We start from the raw sequence: 22108 nt of genomic DNA, 5'->3' as shown, positions 1-22108 counted from the left end.
TGTTCTGGTTAGCTTGTTTGGGGGATTTATTATATTTTCGAACTGACAACCAGGATACTTCACGAAGCGGTAGCAAGTGCTGCTGAGGCTCCTAAGGAGAGATATCTGCTTCGTTCTTCTGAAATGCTGCAATGAGACACTTGCATAGAATTCTATGGGTTTTGAAGCAATGCGTCAGGAATAGTGCTGGAGGATGTTCCAGAACAGCATAAACAAGGGCTAGTGCGGTGCTTCTCAACCCTCTCATGGAGGCACATCTAGTCGCTAGTTGGGTTTTCAGGATTACCACAGTGAATATGCATGAGATAAATCTGCATATACTAAGTTGAGTGGAAAGGGTAGATGTGAATCGCTTGTTCACTCTTTCCAAAAATACTAGGACATAAAATGAAGCTACAAAGTAGTAGATTTAAAACAAACTTGAGAAAATATTTTTTCACACAATGTGTAATTAAACTCTGGAAACTGTTGCCGGAGAATGTGGTGAAATCAGTTAGCTTAGCGGGGTTTTAAAAAGGCTTGGATAATTTCCTAAAAGAGAAGTCCATAGGTCGTTATTGAGATGACTTTGGGAAATCCACTGCTTATTCCTAGGATAAGCAGCATAAAATCTGTTTTACTACTTGGGATCTAGCTAGGTACTTGGGACCTGGGTTGGCCATTGTTGGAAACAGAATACTGGGCTTGATGGACCTTTGGTCTGTCCCAGTACGGCGATTCTTATGTTCTTATGTACACCCAAATCTATCTCATGCATATTCATTGTGGTAGTTCTGAAACCCCCAACTAGTTTTGTGTGTCTGCATGAGATTTGAGAAGAACCGGGCTAAGGGCTAGATGATTTTTTTAATGGTTGCTTAGCAGGCTCTATGATGGCAAAAATTCAGCATAGATGCTTTAGATTAGAACATGGCTTTCTGTAACCACAGAGGCTAAAATTGGTCCTGCCTCCCCAAAATCATGATCCATGGTAACAGGATCCTTCTTCTACAACCTGAAAATAAAATGCTCTTCCTGTTTTACTGACAGGTAAATATGGAGACTGCACGATTCTTTAAGTCTGACTTCGAGGAGAATGGTTCAATGGAAAATGTGTGCCTTTTTTTGAATCTTGCCAATGATCCAACGTGAGTTTCTTGCATGATCAAAGTCCACTTAGATAAGCATGTTCAGATCAAAAGTGCCTGTTTTGCTCATAATGTATTTTTTCTTTCCTTCCCCTTTTGGGGCTACCAAAGTGCAGAGTAATGCCTACTGCATGTACAAATACTAAGCATATCACCATAGACACAATGAAGGAAACCCCCCTTTCTACCTTAAAATAGAGATTCTCTGTGTAGGATATGCATCACCAATGTGCTGTTCATGCTGTGTACTGCAGAGGCACAGATGAGACACGCTCCCAAATAGTCATTGAATACTGCATCTGCAACAGACAGGCTACCCGTCTTACCAGGATTTTTCTTCAATTACGCTAAACTAGAAAAATGGACCCCCAGAAGAGCTGTCCTTAAAACTTCTTTTACATAGTGATCACCTGGGACATTTCCATTTGAATTGCTAAAAAATTTGATACAAGAAACTGGGCATCCTGGTAAAGGAGAAAAACATGAGCTACAATGATTACAGAGGTGTTAGTGCCAAGAGATTATGTTTTACACTAGAGAATGACACGGGAGTCAAAATTTTCCCCAACCCCGCGGGAACTCATTTTCCCGTCCCGGCAAGGTCTTTTCTTGCCCCTGCCCCATTCCTGCAAGCTCCATCCTCATCTGCACAAGCCTCAAACACTTTAAAATCATAAGTGTTTGAGGCTTCTGTGGTTAAGACAGAGCTAACAGGAATGGGGCAGGGACAGCAACAAAACTCACGGGGACAGGACAGGGAAATTGTGGGGATGGGAAAAAAATGTGTTCCTGTGTCATTCTCTATTTTACACTGCATGGGGAGAGAGAAGATCATCATGCAGTCAGAGACCAAGAATATTAGGGATGTACACAGCCCCCTCCCCCCCCCCCCCCGCCAAAAAAATTGACTCTTTTCATAATTTCCAATTTTTTTTCTGATTTTTTTTAGATATTTATTTTAAATGTGCATATTATACGAATGCTAAAACTTTGATAAGCATACAGATCAATTAAATCATGTTAATGTATAGGTATAGAAATGATTAACTTAAGAAATATAAGGAGGACATTGTCAAGCAGTGTTAGGGCCTTAAGTTGTGTTATTTATCCCTTAACGAAATAGCTCTAACACTACTTGAAATAAAATACTGTAGTAATATTTAAGTTGCAATTACCACCCATGCAGTTCCTCTTTTGAGAGGATGAAGCTGCTGTCAGGGCTAGGAAGAGGCCCAGCTTGGCAAGTGCCAATTCACTTAGTCCCATGGTTCCTGAACCCCCCCCCCTACACACACACTTCATGTCTTAGAGCTATCGGTGCTAGGCTACAACAGCCTAAGGAGGAAGCCAGAATGGAGTTTGTAAAGCTTAATTCTCCAGTGCAATTAAGCCCCAATTTGATCAATCTTGAGCCGACACTTGTAGAGAAAGACAGAGCCAGAGCTTGGGAATTCCGCCTGACTTGTTGGTTTCATTGACATTGCTACAGCCACTGACTAAACCCCCAGTGCTAACATTGTAGTCTACAATAGAAAATTTTTGTAAGGTATGCTTCTCATTTGTATCTGTTTCCACCTCTTCAATGACTAAGCTGGAGGATATGGAATCCAAGCTACAGGAACAAACTTCAGGTATAGACAGTCTGGAAAAATCGGTTGAGAATTTGAAATCTTCTGTATTTATTATTTCTCAGGATAAGTCTATATTTCTGAGGAAATGAATAATTTAGAAAATTTTAATTACAGTCTTAATCTGTGATTTTTGAATTTTCCCCAGTCGGACTTTCTTTCTGCTAAGGCAGTGTCTCTCAAACTTTCTTGAAGCGGGGCACACTAAAAGTAATGGCCATGGCTCAAGGCACCCAGAAGTGCGCAGTCATCGCTGTGATGACATCACATGCATGCATGACATCATCATGCTGACATCCACACATGCGCAGAGGCCCTCCACAGGCCTTGAAATGTCAGTATGACATGCCAGTAGGGAAGTCTAACAAATATCAACTGAGTACTCCAAACACAGACCTCCCAAACTCCACTCTAGACCCACCCAAGCTCTTCTCCAGATCCCACCCCCTTTACTAATTGTAATGAAATTTTTTCCATTCATTTTTCATATACACACAATACACACAGCAGATATAACTGACACATTTCAATCACTATATTGAAAATAAACTGACACATTTCAATCACTATATTGAAAATAAAATCATTTTCCCTACCTTTGTTGTCTGGTGACTTTATTTTTCTGTGCTTTTAACTATGTTTCCAGGGCCTTCTTATCCATTGACTATTTTTCTCTCTATCTTCATTTTCTCCCTTGCATCCATCTTTGAACACCAATTCCAAGAGAGTGAAATTACTTTGAAGTACGCTCAGAGAAGTGAAACTCTGAAGAGAGAGACAACCCCCTCTTGGGACAAGAGTTTACCATCCAGTCATTGCATATTTGATAAATCACTCTCTGAGAAATGGTAAACGCTGGTTTATATCTATTTTCAAAATTTTAAGTTCAAAAAACGTTTCTTTTCTTGTTTTGCACCTTTGTTTGAAACATGTGTCACTGGAGCATTGTTACAATCTCACTTATCTTATGAGGAAAAAGTCCTGTAGGGTCCCAACGCAGCTCCGTTTCGTTATCTGCTTCAGGAGACCCAGCTGTAAAGTTGAAAAGTTTCTCGCTCAAAAGATAGAACTGAAATGCTGTTTAAGATGTCTGTGAAACCGATTCTCTTGAAAAATCTCTCAATGGCTCCCAACAACGTCCGTCTCCTGAAGCAGATAACAAAACGGGGCCGCGTTGGGACCCTACAGGACTTTTTCCTCATAAGATAAGTGAGATTGTAACAATGCTCCAGTGACACATGTTTCAAACAAAGGTGCAAAACAAGAAAAGAAACGTTTTTGAACTTAAAATTTTGAAAAATAGATATAAACCAGCGTTTACCATTTCTCAGAGAGTGATTTATCAAATATGCAATGACTGGTTGGTAAACTCTTGTCCCAAGAGGGGGTTGTCTCTCTCTTCAGAGTTTCACTTCTCTGAGCGAATTTCAAAGTAATTTCACTCTCTTGGAATTGGTGTTTATTATAGTCAGTTTGTTTCTATCATAATTAGACTTTACTGACGTTCTATAAAATATTATTATCCCTGTTTTTTGTTAGACACGGAGTTGCATCCATCTTTTGCATTAACTTAATATTCAATATTTCCATTTTTCTGCTGTCTTCTCAAAATCTACTTTTCCATGTCTTCCCTTCCGTTCCTATCTCTCTCTCCTTCCCTCCCTATTTCCATGGTCTGACATCTCTCTCCTTCCTTTCTCCCCTTCCCAGTCTGACATCTCTCTCCTTCCTTTCCCCCTTCCCAGTCTGGCATCTCTCTGTTCTCCTTCCCATAATCTGGCATCTCTCTCTACTGCTACTATTATTATTTCTATAGCGCTACCAGACTCCCTTTCCTAGTCTGATATCTCTCCCTTTCTGTAGTCATCTCTCTTCCCCCCCCCCCCCGGGTAACATTTCTCTTTCCCTTCTTCCTTTCTGCCCCCTGCAGTCCATCTCCCTTCCCTTCCTGGCCCCCCTCCCAGTCCAACATTTTTTTCTCTCTTCCTCCTGCATGCTTCTCCTCTGGTCTTCCTTCCCTCCCCCAACCAACATCTCTTTTTCTCTCTCCCTCCATGAGTCCAACTTTTCACTCTCTGCTCTCTCCCCTTTCTCCAGAATGTAACATTTCTCCTTCCCTCCTTTCTTCCTCCCCATCCATCTCGCCCTCTCCATGAGTCCAACACTTTCTGCCTCCTGCACACTTTCTCTCTCTGTCCTTGCCTCTTCCCTCGAGTGGCATCCCTCCTTCTCACCCCTCAACCCAACATCCTCTCTCCCCATGTACCATCTCACCCTTCCCTCCAGTGTAGCATCTTTCCTTTCCCTCCCTTTCTGCCAGGTCCAGCATCACCTCATCTCCCTTCCTTTTACTTCCCCCCCTGTCTAACAGTACCCCTTCTCCCTTCCCTGTTTCCCCATCCAGCATTACCCCTTCTCCCTTCCCTCCTCCCCCCTGTCCAGCAATATTCCTTCTCCCGTCCCTGCTCCCCTTATTCAACAGTACTCCTTCTCCCTTCCCTCCTCCCCTGTCCAGCATTACTACTTGAAGATACAACCAGCCAATGAATTGGCATAAGCAAAGAAAAGGTCATCATTGACTAGGACTTCAGTCAACATGGTCCATCGTAGATGATCTTCTGGCACATCACTGTGTACCAACACCAAATGCAGTGGTGCCTTTTACTTGAACTCGGGTGACAATTTGTCTTTGAAGATAATCTGTGCAAAATAAAGATTTAACACACACAAACTGTAGAACTGCAAACAAACTGGGAAACAGTACAACAACCAGTGTGGAAAAGGCTGAAAGATATTGACTTGGACTGTGGGCACAGTTTTTTTTTTTAATAAAATGAAAAAAGATAGTCCTTAGGGACACCCACAGGAGACATAGAAACATGAATATAGTTTGGTAATTAATCCTTCTCTGGTTGTAGCACAAGAGCAGCCAGAGCTGCAGATAGGCAAAGAAAAAAAGCGAAGAATAAAAGATAATGTAAACTATAGTTAGTCCCAGTTCTACTGACCAGGAGATAACAGCTCTCATTTCTTTCTCAGCAGCTTCTCCCATAGTAACGGACGTAAAAACATTAATACTCGTTTGGTAGCCTGGCACAAAATAAAGGCTACCACTTAAATTTTAAATACTTAAAAGAGCCAAACCAACAAAGGCCATTAAAAACCCCACCAGCACATTCCAACAAAGGACAATCTGCCTTTCTTTCTTTCTTACTACCCCACCCCTCATTCTCTTTCCGCTTCTACTGCAGTTATGTTCAAAAACAACTCTGCTAGAGAGAATCAGCTAAGCTACATCATTTTAGGCTCTCGCTCTGAACAACGGACTTCTCCCTTCCCTCCTCCCCCCTGTCCAGCAGTACTCTAGCCTAGCAGGGACTGACTTTTATGGTCGTGTATCTGCTGGGACTCCTGCCTTCCTCGTCTTCTTTCCGCACCCCCTCTCCTTTCTCTAGTCTAGTGGCAGCTCTGTGTGCTTTTAGCCGCGGTTTCATCAGGCAGCCTCGGGGACTTTGCTAGGCTGGCTTGCTTCAGTCAACCTAGCAAAGGCCCCAAAGCTGCCTGATAAAACCATGGCTAAAAGCACACAGAGTTGCCACTAGACTAGAGAGGGGGTATGGAAAGAAGACGAGGAAAGAAGGAGTCCCGGCAGATACTGCGACCGTAAAAGTCAGTCCCGGCATACGAGATGGTAGGAGCAAGTCAGCTGATACAAGCACCGGAGCTTCTCTTGCTGCCCAGTGTGCCACAGCACACTTAAAATCTCAAAAGGCACACTAGTGTACCGTGGCACACAGTTTGCGATACACTGTGCTAAGGACTTGTTAACTAAAGCTGGGTTTTCTAAATGGCAGTAGAACTTTCTACCACAGGCTGACATAGAATTCCTATGAACATCAGAGTATTTACCTCATTGGCCTGATGTAGAAACTGCTACCACCATTTAGTAAAATGAGCCCTAAGTTCTTGACTATAGTCTTAGGTTATCCTGGGACTGCAGTACCACCACTCCAGGAAATTTATTATTTACTACAAATTAGTAACCCTACTGGTGCCCGGGAAACATTGAATGTCTCAAAAATACTGGAATCATCTTCAAAAGATATTAAAGCTAGAGGTACTTTGCTAGTTTCAATTGTTTTTCATCAGGATAAAGACATTATTATGAAATTGCTTTTTTTGAGTAAGGGATACAAATTTTTATGGAGAAAAAATTCAGGTCTTTCCAGACATCTCAAAAATGACTCAGCTTTAGAGGAAGCAATTTGGAGGGAATTCTATAAGAAGTGCCTAAAGTTAGGTGCAGTGGTTAAAGCTACAGCCTCGGCACCCTGGGGTCGTGAGTTCAAACCCACGCTGTTCCTTGTGACCCTGGGCAAGTCACTTAATCCCCCCATTGCCCCAGGTGCATTAGATATATTGTGAGCCCACCAGGACAGACAGGGGAAAATGCTTGAGTACCTGAATAAATTCATGTAAACCGTGCTGAGCTCTCCTGTGAGTACAGTATAAAAAACTTCTCTAATCTGGAGTACAAGCTTTTAAGATTTTCTTTGGAGTTCATTGTAATACGGGACATTCCTGTTAATGATGTCCAAAGATATTTTCTTTGATGTGCAGTATACTATAAATTGCACAGATAACAATAATAATAATAATCAGGAAACAAATTATCTAAAATCTAAAGTCCTCAAAATGGGTCAAAGAGTCAAGTCCAAAATCAATGGAAATTGATTTATATATGCCATTATTCTAAACATTAATGAACTTAACACATAAGTAAATGTGAGGGTCTGATGTAGAGAATTGCCCTTTAAATCAATGTAGCATTTGTTAACATAATGCTTGCTATGTTGATTAGCATGCATTAAAAATTATATGTTAAACATTTTTAATTAAAAGAAATGTATGAAAGAAATGGAAAAGAAACCCAGAAATCAGAAGAAAAGCCCAAAGGAGCTGAAAATCTAATCTAATCTAATCTAATCTAAACCTTAAGTTTATATACCGCATCATCTCCATGAGTATGGAGCTCGACACGGTTTACAAGAACTTAAATAGTAGGTAGAGAAGAAGAAAAAGGATTACATGAACTTATGTGTAAAAGGGAGGAGAAAAAGGGGGGGAGGGTAGAGTTACAATTTGATGAAAAGCCAGGTTTTCAGTTGTTTGCGGAATAATTGAAGGGAGTCCAGGTTCCGCAGCGGGATGGTCAGGTCGTTCCAAAGACCTGTGATTTTGGAGAGAAGGGATTTTCCCAGTTTGCCTGCATAGTGGATGCTGCGTAGAGAGGGGAAGGCTAGTTTATATCTTTGGGCAGTTCTGGAGGAGTCGGGACTGGAGGAGATGAAGGATAGTGGGATAAGAGGAGGGAGGATGCCGTGAATGATCTTAAAAGCCAGGCAGGAACATTTGAAATGGATTATTGGGAGCCAGTGCAGTTTGGCAAGGAGTGGGGAGGCATGGTCAGATTTGTGTTTTGAAAATGAACTGAAAGTTTTTGCCCTGTGCACACTCCTATTACTTGATTGCCTGATTACCTCTTTTCTTTGTCCATTTCTTTCTTCAGCATTGAGCGGATCATAACTCCTCGTTTGGCTCTAACCGAAGCCGAGTTCCTTGCCTACCAGTGTGAGAAGCACGTTCTTGTCATTCTGACTGACATGAGCTCCTATGCTGAAGCTTTGCGTGAGGTGAGGGGATTGTCTGCATATCGCCATTTCTTTTTTTTATTTTTTTTCAAATTTAATTTTAAGCAAAGGACATAACAAAATACTTCCCATAAAAGAAACATAAAATACAAACCAATGGTATCACTAACAAAAAAATAGAGCAACTAGCACATATCCATTGCAATAAAAATATGGAAGTAACATATCTTTAACATATAGTTAAATATATCATCTCTCCCCCACATCCCCTTGCCCTTCCCCCTCCCTCTCAAGGGTACCTGGGTTAATCTAAGATCTTCTTTATAAGGATTAGATAATATACAAAACATCCCCTTTCCCAAATTTTTATCCATATTTTCATCTCTAACCATCCCCTGAATCTTCCTTTTTCACTTCAATATATTTCTCCCAGATCTTTAAATTGTGTCCATCAATTTGTTAAAAGAGCTGATAATCTATATTTTTCACAAACTACTCCTAATCGATACCTCATATCTCTTAATTTAGGAGCATTGGGATTACACCACTGTTGAGCCGCTGTCAGTCGAGCAGCCATAAATGCCAAATTCATAAGTTTAGTTTGAGCAAGTGACAATCCCCACTCCCAATAATGCCCTCTCAGCTTTCATATCCATAGGGATCTGAATTAATCTATCATATAATGAAACACCTGTTCTCAATATCTCTGAAAAACTTGACGTTCCCCCCCCCTCGCAACCCAGCTGAGAACTTTGTAAACTTTATTTTGCTTTTGAACATTGCCCTAGATTCTTTGCATTACTGTAATGCTATATTTTTGTTTTCCTTTTTATTAGCTCTTCGTTTGTTTATTTTTGGGGGACTGGCAGAGGTTTCCTTTTCCTTTTGGTTTCAAGTTCATTTGAATCTGGCCCTGGTTGTACTACTCAAAAGGGTCCAGAGAAGAGCGACTAAAATGGTTAAGGAGTTGCTGTACAGTGAGAGATTGGAGAAACTGGGCTTCTTCTCCCTTGAAAAGAGGAGACTGAGAGGGGACATGATCGATACATTCAAGATAATGAAGGGAATAGACTTAGTAGATAAAGACAGGTTGTTCACTCTCTCCAAGGTAGAGAGAACGAGAGATCCTTAGTCTTACATTCTCAGATTGTTTTTGCCTGCACTATTTCTGTTAGGAGGCTATTGCATGCATCCACCATCCTTCCTGTGTATTAAAATGTCCTTGTCTTAATCCACAGTCATCCCTTTTCGAGCTACATATGACCCTTTGAAATACGCTTACATCTATCATGTGTTATTTATACTCTGAAATGGTGACAGTGGACAGACTGAGCTTTCTAAGGTTAGGAAGTTGTTTCTATTTCCTGGCAAACTAAAAATAATTCATGGGATCAAATGTATGGTCGTCTGTCTTTTCTAAATCATGAGATCATGTTCGTTGTCTCTGTAAAGAGGTCACTTTTTTAGATAAATCACTCCAATATCTATAGTTCAGCACAGCAGGACTGAAGCAGCTTACGTTGTAGCAGGTGTGTTTACATTTATCAGTCAACTTTCTTTTTTTTTTTTAATATCTTTATTCATTTTTAACTCAAATGCACAAAAATGTATCATAAATAATTCCAATATAGCACTGTAATATCTAACACATAAAATCTAATAGTATAAAAATCCCCACCCACCCACCTTTCATCAAATAAGCCAGAAGAACTTGCCACAGACTATTATAATGTCTCCTATTTCTGGAATTATATTAATTATTGGAGTTTTATTTTTCTTATATGTTGCTTGTCTGCTTCCAGGTGTCTGCAGCAAGAGAGGAAGTGCCTGGGCGTCGGGGGTTCCCTGGTTATATGTATACTGACCTTGCCACTATCTATGAACGTGCTGGGCGAGTAGAGGGAAGAAATGGGTCAATTACACAGATTCCGATCTTGACCATGCCCAATGATGGTAAGAATAGGCACAATGATTTCCAACCTTTCAGGATATACACCATTCAGTATATACTTCAAAACAGGGCCAGATGAAGGGTATCTAATGCGCTAGGCAAACTTTCACTCATGCATTGCCCCCAAATGGCAGCTCAGGGCTCTATCCCTTCCCTTCCTGTCCCCCTGTAATCCAGCATCTCCCCTTCCATCTTCTAGCCCCCCCTAAGTATCCTGTATCTCTCCTAATCTAGCTCCCTTTGTATCCAATATCTCCCTTTCCCTGCTACTTCTCATGTGACCAGTATCTTCTCCTCTCTTCCCCCAGGTGTCCAGCATCTATCCCCTTCCATCATCCTACCTCTGTCCTCCAGAGCCACAGCTTGTATCAGATATAAAATTAAAATGGTTATGGGTCTTTGAGCATTATGTGTGCTTTTATCTTGCCAAGTCCTGCACCTTCCAATGCAAACTTCCTATCAGAAAAGTGGGAGCAGCAGACCTTGTTGTACCCGACATACAGTTGGCATAAATGTGGTCATCAAAATATGGCTGGGTGTGCATAATTTACAGTATTCTGAAGTTTCACATGTGAGAGCCCTGTCCATGCTCCACCCCAGTGTATACTTCCTTTGCAAATGCATGTCATTTATAGAATAACGTTAGACACCCTGTTCCACTTTTGCAAGGTATATGTACACATACATGCATAGGTGCTAATATTTCAGATATTTATATGCTCACATGACTTGTAAACGTGAACATCTAGAATATAGAATTGGCCTTCAAGTTATTATGGATTAAGGATCATATTGCATTCGCTAAACTAGAAGATCTATGAAAAGGTGATGAAGAAAAATGATAAAGCACAGACATATCTGCTTGAAAGTTTACACCTAAAATATTATTACCCAAAATACCTTTTTTTTAAAAAAAACAAACAAACCTATTTTCCCATCCCTAAAGCCTCCTTTTACGAAACTATGATAGCAGTTTCTAGTGCGGGGAGCCGCGCTGAATGGCCCGTGCTGCTCCTGACGCTCATTGAGTTCCTATGAGCGTCAGGAGCAGCACAGGCCATTCTGCGCAGCTCCCCGAGCTAGAAACTGCTATTGCAGTTTCATAAAAAAGGGGGTAAGTGTTACCTGCCTCAGTCCTCACTGTATCAGTTTCTACTTGTGATCATGGCATGGAACCTTCTGGATTCCTTCCCTTTCTGTTCTTTTTCTCATCTTGTAGTGCCCCTGCAGCTCTCTGTGGTAGACAGCTTAGAATGTAAACCCATATTATGTCCAGTCATGTAGCTAGGACTGAATGGGACCCAGGGTGCAAAAAAATAAGGCCCACCTTTAAAACCATTGTTCCCTAAGTCAATGTTTCTCAACTTAGTCCTAGAGTACCCCCTTGCCAGTCAGGTTTTCAGGATATCTATAATGAATATGCATAAACTTGATTTGCAAACCCTGCTCCATTGTATGCCAAGGAAATAACTAGACTCTGTTCTGCATGACAGCAAGTGATGATATCACTGTGCCATCTGTCTGGTCCTGGATCCCCTGCTTCTATATTTTAATCTCTTGAACAGAATATCATGTTTCATGGTGACCGAATGGGAAATTCATCTCAATGCTGCAATTTTCGTGCACTGCTATTTTATGTAACAGAAAATATGAATTATTTTTTCTAGATATCACTCACCCTATCCCTGACTTAACTGGATTCATCACTGAAGGGCAGATCTACGTTGATAGACAACTTCACAACAGGCAGGTCTGTACTGCTCTCAATGTTTTACACCGTGATCTACAAGGGGGTGCTGAAAAGTTCTCAGCCCAACCATCCAGCTTCCTAAATTCTGAGCGCTATTTTGCTACTATAGCTTAAAAGAGTGTTATCTTATTTCATTAAGTGCCAATTTTCAGAAACAAAATTCTATATTTTGACTTTGTTTCAGATCATTGATTGAACCATATCCACATCATTCTCGTCTTGATTGGGCTGAGAACTTTTCAGCACCCCCTCATAGTGTAGAGTTTCAGTCTCTGGTAACCAGAGCTTAGATTGTGATGTCATAATGCCTCATTCCACCAATATGAGCCAACCTCATCAGTGATGTCAGAATGGTTTGAATGTCCTATACTTGGCTCACTTTTATTACATACAAGAGGGTGCTAAAAAGTTCTCAGCCCAGCCATCCAACTTCCTAAATTCTGAATGTTATTTTGCCACTGTAGCTAAAAAGGGTGTTTTCTCATTTCGTTAAGTGCCAATTTGCAGTATTCTTGGTTGGGCTGAGAACTTTTTAGCACCCCTCTCATATAACAATATTTTTTCTATTTATCCATTTTACAACTGTTATTTAAAGAATACATTTGAGAGTGATCTCAGCTAGAGGAAAAAAGTGCATTGGCATTTTAAAGAAGAGATTATAAAGGCTGATTTTGCATAGAGCATCTAGGTGGGAAATGGGACATCCAAGTTGTAAGGTTCACAATTTCCTAAGTATTTTACAGAAAAGGTCTGCTGAATGTGGATCCTTAAAAAAAAATATTCCGGTAAGACAGCTAGTTTGCAACAGACATTTTGCAAAAAACAAAACAAAACACCCCCACTCATTCAAATAAAGAGTGTCATTACTTAACCCACCCCCCCTTTATGAAGCAGCGTTAGGCTTTTTTTATCGCCAGCCATGGCGGTATTAGCTCTGACACTCATAGGGAGTGTCAGAGCCAATACCGCCATGGCTGGATAAAAAAGCCTAACGTAGCTTTGTAAAAGGGGCAGGGGGGAGGTTCGTCTTGAATATGCAAATGCTGATTTTACAACTTAAGGGGCCCATAATCAAAAAACATAGACGTTCAAAAAGCATCCTAAATCAGCACTTACACGTGCTAATTGCAAGGCCATCCAAGTGTCGATAATCAAAACCATATTTCTGTACGTCTAGAGAGGTGTTCCAGCCTCTGTACGTTTAGAGCATGAGATGGGCATGGTGGAGGCGTGCAATGAGTGGGCTTTGCGCAGTCTCAAGGGTGGATTAGACATGGACGTCTTGCTGCGATAATCCATCATTTTGCAAAACATCCCGGACAGAACTTATACGTTTAGAACTAGACCTGTTTTAGAAGGGTCTAAGTGCCACAAAGGCGCTCAAATGGACTAGATGACCACTGCTGGAAGGGGTAAAACGCAGATTTCACGGACCTGACGGACCTCGCGGATCTAAAATCGCATGTCCTTAAAAATCTGAGGTCCGTGTCCATGCCACTTGTAGTTTTTGTCTCTGACAGACAGACCTCTATGAGATTTTAGCGCTGACAGACCCGTCTCAGCATAGGGAGGGAAAAGTATTAGGATCCGTTAGTGCTAAAATCTCATCGAGGTCTGTCAGAGCCAGAGACTAGTGCTGGAGCAGCAGAGCAGAAGCCTTCTTATGTATAGATTTAAGTCTGCCGGATCTTATTATTACCGTTTTGCACTCTGCTTATCCTTTAAGCCCGACATAGAATTTGGCTCTGACAGACCTCTATGAGATTTTAGCGCTGACGGATCCTAATACTTTTCCCTCCCTATGCTGAGACGGATCGTCAGATCTAAAATGTCATAGAGGTCTGTGAGAGACAGAAACTACAAGCGGCACGGACACGGACCTCAGATTTTTAAGGAAGTGCGGTTTTAGATCCACGAGGTCCGTCAGATCCATGAAGTCCGTGTTTTACCCCTTCTCACCACTGCATGCCTCAAGGTAAGACACTCCCACACTCTCCCAGTGCTCACTGACCTTCTCACACCCACAAATATCAGAATACAAACGTACATACCTGTCTCCAGAACATCAGCACCTAGTATAGGAAAACCTAGTAGAGCTCCACATAGAGAATGACACAGGGACAAATTTTTCCCTGTCCCCACAGGAACTCATTTTCCTGTCCCGTCTCGTCCTGTCCCTGTGAGTTCTTTTCCTGTCCTTGCCCCATTCCTGTAAGTTCCATCCTCATCTTAATAAGCCTCTAAAATCATAAGTGTTTGAGGTTTGTGCGGTTAAGGCAGAGCTTACAGGAATGGGGCAAATTGAATCCTGTGGGAACATGGACAAATTTGTCCCCGTGTCATTCTCTAGCTCCACACAGGTGTCTTAAGTAGCCTGTGGATAGGCTAGTGAACCATAGAGAGGAGTAGCAAGTTCCATAAGCCACTCTAACTACTACATTCATGGTGGAAAATGTGAGCCCACCAAAAAACTCTATTCTTTTACCATATGGGTGCTCCCTACAGCCATAAGGGCTATTGGGATTGTAGACAGGTGGGTTTAATGGGTTTTGAGGGTGTTTTGTTTTGGGGGGGTTCACCATAACCTATATGGGAGTTCTGGTGAGATGTTTAACTGGCACCCTTTATGTGAAGTTCACAGCAGTGTCCTCTAAGGTGCCCCACTGCTCTGTTGCCATATTTGGGTGGCCAGTCCATTTCAGGTCTTGCCTCTCCCAGGTCCAAATGGTCTTGTTCTGGTCATTTGGGACATGGATGAAATTTTGGTCGAAAATGTGGTATAAAGATAGACATCCTGGTGGGCTGTGCATCTCAATGGCCTGGTTGTCCAGATAGAGGATTTTAAAAATATTTATATTTCTAGACGTATGGTGATTTGCCTTTCGAAAATAGGCATTTTCTTACTGCCAACTTTGGACGTCTAGCGCCATACGTCTAAATCGGACTTACACATAAGTTTTGAAAATGCCCCTCCACGCTTGTTAATGTTCGCACTTACATGTGAAGGTGCCAGCTTTTACATACCTGGATGTCCAGGAAGGGTCAATTAGAGAACCAAACAAAAAAACTCTCTCTTTGCACATTACGAGAAGGGTTTAAAACGCCACAGAGTTAAGGACATTGCTTCTACTGCTTATCATTTCCACAGTGCTAGTAAATGTACAAAGCATCAGAGCTTATGATCTATTCAAGATAGCCAAACAGGGCAAAGGATTAAGGGATTACATTTATTATGGGAATGATTAAAGCAACATGGGTATTGACCAAATAAATAAGAGGTTAAAAGTTAAAAACAGCTTTAATCACAGGTTGCTACCCCAGGTGCAAATGAACCTTTAGCTGACATGCCTCAGACCAAGTGAAAATACCAATGTCCATTGAAGTATGGGGAGCAGAAAATTTTCATTTTGTGTCATTTCCCACATTGTTTAGTGGACTTTCAATTTTATTCAAGGGTTCTCTTCTTTGTAATCATGGGAAATGACATAAAATGAAAGCTTTCTGTGACCCCCCTTCCAGCAGCCCCTCGTGATCTAAGCCTCCCTATTTGGCCCTCCTTTCTGTGGCCACCCCTTTTGGCCACCTACCCACAGGACCCACCTCACGCTGCCCCCCCCCCCCCAACAAACACACACTTCCTATAGGTCTCCTAGGTCTACCTCAATCTCTGGTGGCCTAGCAAGCCAATATTGTGGCCACAACTTTTCACCCTAGCCTCAAAGTACTGAGTAGGGTATTGCATGCTTTTCTGGCCTCCTTAAGCACACCCACAACATACAACTTTAAATACTGTGGACTTACACATGTAAATAATTCATATTCCTAGAAGGGAGCTTTACTAGAAGACCAGAAGAGAAGAAAAAGAATGGATACCGCCTCATTTCTAAAGATTTGAAATAAAGATTCTTCTTTGGACTCTGACTTTCACCCCTTTTGGTTTTCTCCTTATGATTATAAACTTTCCATAAAGATGATTGAACTCAAAAAAAAAAAAAAGGTATTTTATTTTTATTTATTCATTTGAACATTTGTTATGCCATCATTTGTAGAAACATTATGGCAGAGTACAAGGAACCAGGGTAAAACAGACATAAAAAAAATTGTGATTCATTCTAATAGTACATTGAATAAAAATACAGACAACGGGAGTCAAAAGGCAAAAGCAATGATAGGCGTGGGTCTACCTGCTGTATTATATTATGTAGATAATATTTTGTGACTCTTTGTATTGATGCAGTGTGCATGTCTCTTGCCATATTAACATTCAATTATTGTACTTTTATATACTAAAATCAATAAAAAAAATATGAATTAAAAAAAAGCATTAGGCTGAGAAGGTGAATTAACACAATACTATTATTCCAAAAGACCTAACTGATGGCCAAAAGTAGTTACCTGCAAACAGACACACAAAGTAGGGGAAGAATAAGGTCCACCAAACTGTTATAAAAAGGAATAGGCTAAACTGAGAAAGCCCGGGAGAATAACTAGGTTTTCAATCCCACCTTCCACCTACTTTCAGAGAGCTCTAGTTACAATATTAAAAGGAAGAGTACACTACGGGGTTTTAAAGAAGGACTGGATAAATTCCTGAAGGATGCGGGGATTGAGGGATACAGATAGAGGTAGAGATAGGATTATGAAAAGGGTATAGATAGAAGCCTAAAGGGGAATAAAGGGTTTTAGACAAGGATCACCTTACAGATCATGGACCTGATGGGCCGCTGCGGGAGCAGACTGCTGGGCGTGATGGACCTCTGGTCTGACCCAGTGGAGGCAACTCCTTATGTTCTTATATTCTTAAGGGAGTTTCAAAAGATAGGGAGTGCACGACAAATAGCCAAGGAATAAGAGGTGAAAACGGTAGAATACAAAGAAGATTCTGGTTTGAAGATCTTAAAGAATGGACAGGGTGATGTGGAATATCAATAGGAGTAGATATTCAAAGTGATTTAAATGATTCGCAACCTCCCTCCCCTTCCTTTTACTAAGCTGTTGGAGCATTAAGCGCTCCGAGCTGCAGTAGAAAGAAACCTCTACTGCTTGCTTAGTAAAAGAGGGCCTCAGATTCCTTGTGTGGAGCTGTCCGGGGATTTCCAGAAGCATTTAATGAGAGAGTGCTGTGGAATATCCTTTCTAACTGCCTATGCTGACACTGGCTAGTTTGTGGGTGGAAGAAGACCTATTTAAAAGCAATTTCCAAGCATGCCTTTGTAGGTTGTCTGTATGTAACTTCACTTCAGGGGTCTGCTGTCGGAGGCACCTGGCCTTGCCTGTCTGGTGACTGGTGTTATGGTGGTCTTCATTGGCATGGTTCCTGGTCCTGCTTCTTTGGTGGCGGCCAGTTGACCTGGTTCTGTAGACTGAACTTACTATCAAGCCGCCTCAGAGACTTTTCTATCTCTTAAAGTTGTTTTATTTTATTTTTAATTTTTTTAAAATCTTCTTTCATTATTTCTATTTTCTATTTCTTTGATTTTTGATCTTAGAAATGTATTACATATTTTTATTTTAATCAGGTACTTTAACTAGATTGTGAGCCTTCAGGACAGATAGGGTAGTTTTTCTCAAGTACCTAATTTCATTTTAGTTTGATACATTGTAAACCGCTTAGGTCAGTAAAATGCAGGAGCGGTATATCAAATCTTAAATAAACATAAACATATGTATTACCATGCTATGAACTCTAGAAGGAAGCTCTCCATACCACTTATGTATGTATGTTTGTTTATTTGTTTATAACTCACTTTTACATAGCGGTTTACAGCAAAAACATACACAGTATGTAGCACTTATATTATTGTTGACTGCGTCACATTTTATACTGTCTCAGATCTATCCACCAATCAATGTACTTCCATCCTTGTCCCGTCTGATGAAATCTGCCATTGGGGAGGGCATGACCAGGAAAGATCATGGAGATGTTTCTAATCAACTTGTAAGTACAAGGATATGTGTTGAATAATTATTTACTACAGCATAGTTTATTTTGTAAAAAAAATAAATGAATAAAATCTATTACCTTCTAAAAAAATTCACAAAAAAATCTCAGTATCATCCTTCAAATATCTCTTATGCCAAAAATGTTTCATTTTGTAGTTAGAGTAATATGTAATAATTTCATGTGCAGTGTACATGTCCATAATATGCATAACAATCAGAATATTTATTCAATTGGAAAATTGTCCTTCGGTTTTAAGACAAATCATCAGCCTATGTCTTTCAGAAGAAAGCTTAATTAATTAGGTCATTAAGACCCAACTTTTTCTGCAAAAAGATTCATTCAAATTGTGCTAGGATTTCTCCTTGCCTCTGAACTAGCTCATTGTAAGCAAAGATAGTGTTTTACATAACTTGATGTTAGTATTTTTAAAGATTGTATAGATGCAAGTCTTTGAAAGAGAGAAATAAATTACTTTCTTTTTTGAAGTATGCCTGCTATGCAATAGGAAAGGATGTCCAAGCTATGAAGGCTGTTGTTGGTGAAGAAGCCTTGTCCTCAGATGATCTTCTGTATCTGGAATTCTTGCAAAAGTTTGAGAGGCAGTTCATTGCTCAAGGTAAGTGATTTATTGGTGACCTGAACAGACTTCTTCCCTTATGATTCCTTAAAAATAAGAAGTACAGAAACAGTACCAAATAACAGAAAACCAGTGTTGTACTAGTTCCAGAAGATTCCATGATCACAGTTACTCAGAAACATTGTAGATGACAACAGGAAAAGGCCAACAACCCCTAGTTTAACCAGATATCTCTGTCTACACTGCAAACATATGTCTAAGCCCCCAGTTGCAGAAGCTTGAGCTTCTTCTTTTCCAGTTTTTGTTCTGGGTAATTGAAAATACAAGTGTCCTTATGTAAGCCAACACCTATCCCCAAAATATTCCCACCAAGATTTGTCTAAAGTTCTACCAGGACTAGTAAGGCCCCTTGTAGTCTTGATAGACTGTTTCCAACCACTACTAATTTTTTGGCACCAACCTAGCTGGTTTAACTGTGATGGACTACCAGTCAAAGTAACCCCTGGTCTGATAGGTCTTAGTTCTTCGAACTGCCCTTGGGGTTTTTCTTTGTGATTTTGCTGGACAGTACTCAAACATTACCAAGCTGCCAGTCCTGATCAGTTTGGTAACTGAATAGTTGTAGCTGGCTAATGCCAACAGTGTTACACCATGGCCTTCTGGGTCACTAGTCCAAGCATCCTTTGCCTGCCCCTTGTTGTCTCCTTATCAAGTTTTCCTACCACTTTTTTGTATATCTGTCCATTTCTGCAAGTTATTCCAGACATCTATCATCCTCTCAGAAAGAAGTATTTTCTCATGTTACCTCTAAATGCCATACCATACAATTTCTTATATCCCGCAATTTTCAACAAAGATTCAATGTGGTTTACAATAAGATTTTTAACCGTTATATATAGTTGACAGTTGATAGGATTAAAGAGAGAAGAAGCATGTCTTTTAACATTTTCCTGAAGTGGTAGTGTGAGTCTGGTTGACATAAACATAGTGGCAGATTATTCCAAACTTTGAGGCTTTGAAATTCAAAGGTAAATTCATGTATCTTTTTCTAACGAACATGTAATAGAGAAGGAAAAGGCAACTTAAAACATTGTGTCGATCTTGAACTATAATAGGAACTTGTAGTTGTGACCATAGAGACTAGTCCATTGGAGGTTTTTTTCCCCATATATTGCTTTATGTACCATACAAGCAACCTTAAATTGAATTCTCTTTTTAATGAGTATCCAGTGTAACTCCCTCAGTAGTGGACTAACGCTCTTAAATTGGCTTTGTTGAAAACTTAGTCTGGCTGCTGTATTTTGCAGTAGTTGTACTCTTTTTCTTTTACGCCACAGAATTACAGTAATCCAAGTAAAGAAATAGAACAGCTTACGCAAATGACCTGAAACTAGCCTTACTTAAAACTGATCTTATCATTCTTAATTGTCTTACTTGAAAGAAAACTTTCTTCATCAAGGAATTAATCTGGTCAGCAAAGCTAAGGTCAGAGTCTATAATAACGTCTAAAACTTTGGATGTTCTCTCGATTCAGTTTTTTTTCCTATTGCCAGCACCAATTCAGTATGTGGCAGTGAGTTGTAGCTACCAAACCAGAGCATCTGAGTCTTCAATTTATTGAGCTTAAAAAATTTTTCTCTGGCCCTGATTCTAATAATGTCGCCATAAGTTAGGCAGCAGTAGGCGCCCTACTGCTGCCTAACTTAATTGTTTTAATTGGTTCAATTGATGCAGTAATTGGCTATGCTGATTAAAATACAAGTAAAACATAATTTAAAAAAATGGAGGTGCCTCCAAAAACAGCACCACCATTGTCCATTGTGGATTAGGAATTGGGTTATTGGATGGAAAACATAGGGTAGGGTTAAATGGTCATTTTTCTCAATGAAGGAGAGTAAACAGTGGAGTGCCACAAGGCTCTGTACTGGGACCAATGCTATTTAACTTATTTATAAATGATCTGGAAATTGGAATGACGAGTGAGGTGATTAAATTTGCAGATGACACTAAACTGTTCAAAGTTGTTAAAACGCATGCGGATTGTGAAAAATTGCAGGCGGAACTTAGGAAATTGGAGGACTGGGCAACCAAATGGCAGATGAAATTTAATGTGTTCAAATACAAAGTGATGCACATTGGGAAGAATAACCTGAATCACAGTTACCGGATGCTAGGGTCCACCTTGGGGATTAGCACCCAAGAAAAGGATCTGGGTATTATTGTAGACAATATGATGAAACCTTCCACCCAATGTGCGGCGGTGGTCAAAAAAAGCAGACAGGATGCTAGGAATTATTAAAAAAAGGGATAGTTAACAAGACTAATAATGTTATAATGCCTCTGTATTGCTCCATGGTGCAACCTCATCTGGAGTATTGTGTTCAATTCTGGTCTCCTTATCTCAAGAAAGATATAGTGGCGCTAGAAAAGGTTCAAAGAAGAGTGACCAAGATGGTAAAGGGGATGGAACTCCTCCCATATGAGAAAAGACTAAAACGGTTAGTAATAATAATAATAATAATAACTTTATTTTTCTATACCACCATAATCTTGCGACTTCTAGGTGGTTTACAGTGAAAGAGAGCTGTACAATCAGCAAATTACAAGGTGAGATCAGGTAGGGAGTCACTGAGTAATCAGTGTTCACAGGTTACAAATAGGTTATAGTATAATCTTAAGCATTTTACATCAAAGGGGCTGGATGGTCAGCGAATTACAGAATACAGGTGGAGAGGAAGACACTGAATAGTCAAGAGAGAAACAGAATACATTTGTGAAGAAGTGTAGTATCAAAATACTAGGGCTCTTCAGCTTGGAAAAGTGACGGCTGAGAGGAGATATGATTGAAGTCTACAAAATCCTGAGTGAAGTAGAATGGGTACAAGTGGATCGATTTTTCACTTCGTCAAAAATTTCAAAGACTAGGGGACATTTGATGAAGTTACAGGGAAATACTTTTAAAACTAATAGGAGGAAATTTTTTTCACTCAGAGAATAGTTAAGCTCTGGAATGCATTGCCAGAGGATGTGGTAAGAATGGATAGTGTAACTGGTTTTAAGAAAGGTTTGGACAAGTTCCTGTAGGAAAAGTCCATAGTCTGTTATTGAGAAAGATATGGAGGAAGCCACTGCTTGCCTTGTATCGGTAACAGAATATTGCTACTCCTTGGGTTTTGGCCAGGTACTAGTGACCTGGATTGGCCATCGTGAGAATGGGCTACTGGGCTTGATGGACCATTGGTCTGATCCAGTAAGGTTATTCTTATGTTCCGATCAAGAAGGCGCCTTGCAACACCTAAGGTCATTGTATGCGTGGTTAATGCTGGAAGTGGCCATAGGCTCCATTAGATGCCTCTACAGTCATGATTCTTGTGAAAGGTAGGTGCCGAAAATGTAGGCCTTTGAAGCCCTGGCCTATATTTCCAGCGTTTACCTTTCAGATTGTGGCGATTCTCCAAACAGCACTGTTGCATGATTGAC

The 22108-nt window shown here is 40.4% G+C and overlaps 1 protein-coding gene across 1 annotated transcript in view; it reads left to right on the top strand.

Annotated features, from left to right (window-relative positions):
- Positions 1-22108, top strand: part of ATP6V1B1 (ATPase H+ transporting V1 subunit B1) — a 188185-nt gene that overhangs the window by 160773 nt on the left and 5304 nt on the right. The window contains exons 8-13 of the mRNA XM_033933903.1: positions 1030-1127; positions 8325-8448; positions 10209-10359; positions 12025-12107; positions 17941-18045; positions 18538-18667. Of these exons, the coding sequence (XP_033789794.1) occupies positions 1030-1127; positions 8325-8448; positions 10209-10359; positions 12025-12107; positions 17941-18045; positions 18538-18667 (691 nt within the window). The remainder of the gene's footprint in view (positions 1-1029; positions 1128-8324; positions 8449-10208; positions 10360-12024; positions 12108-17940; positions 18046-18537; positions 18668-22108) is intronic.

This window comes from Geotrypetes seraphini, chromosome 1 (assembly GCF_902459505.1).
Source record: "Geotrypetes seraphini chromosome 1, aGeoSer1.1, whole genome shotgun sequence".
In the NCBI taxonomy this organism is placed as follows: Eukaryota; Metazoa; Chordata; class Amphibia; order Gymnophiona; family Dermophiidae; genus Geotrypetes; species Geotrypetes seraphini.
Note: the sequence above shows the minus strand (reverse complement) of the source record. Positions and strands in the feature narration are given on the sequence as shown.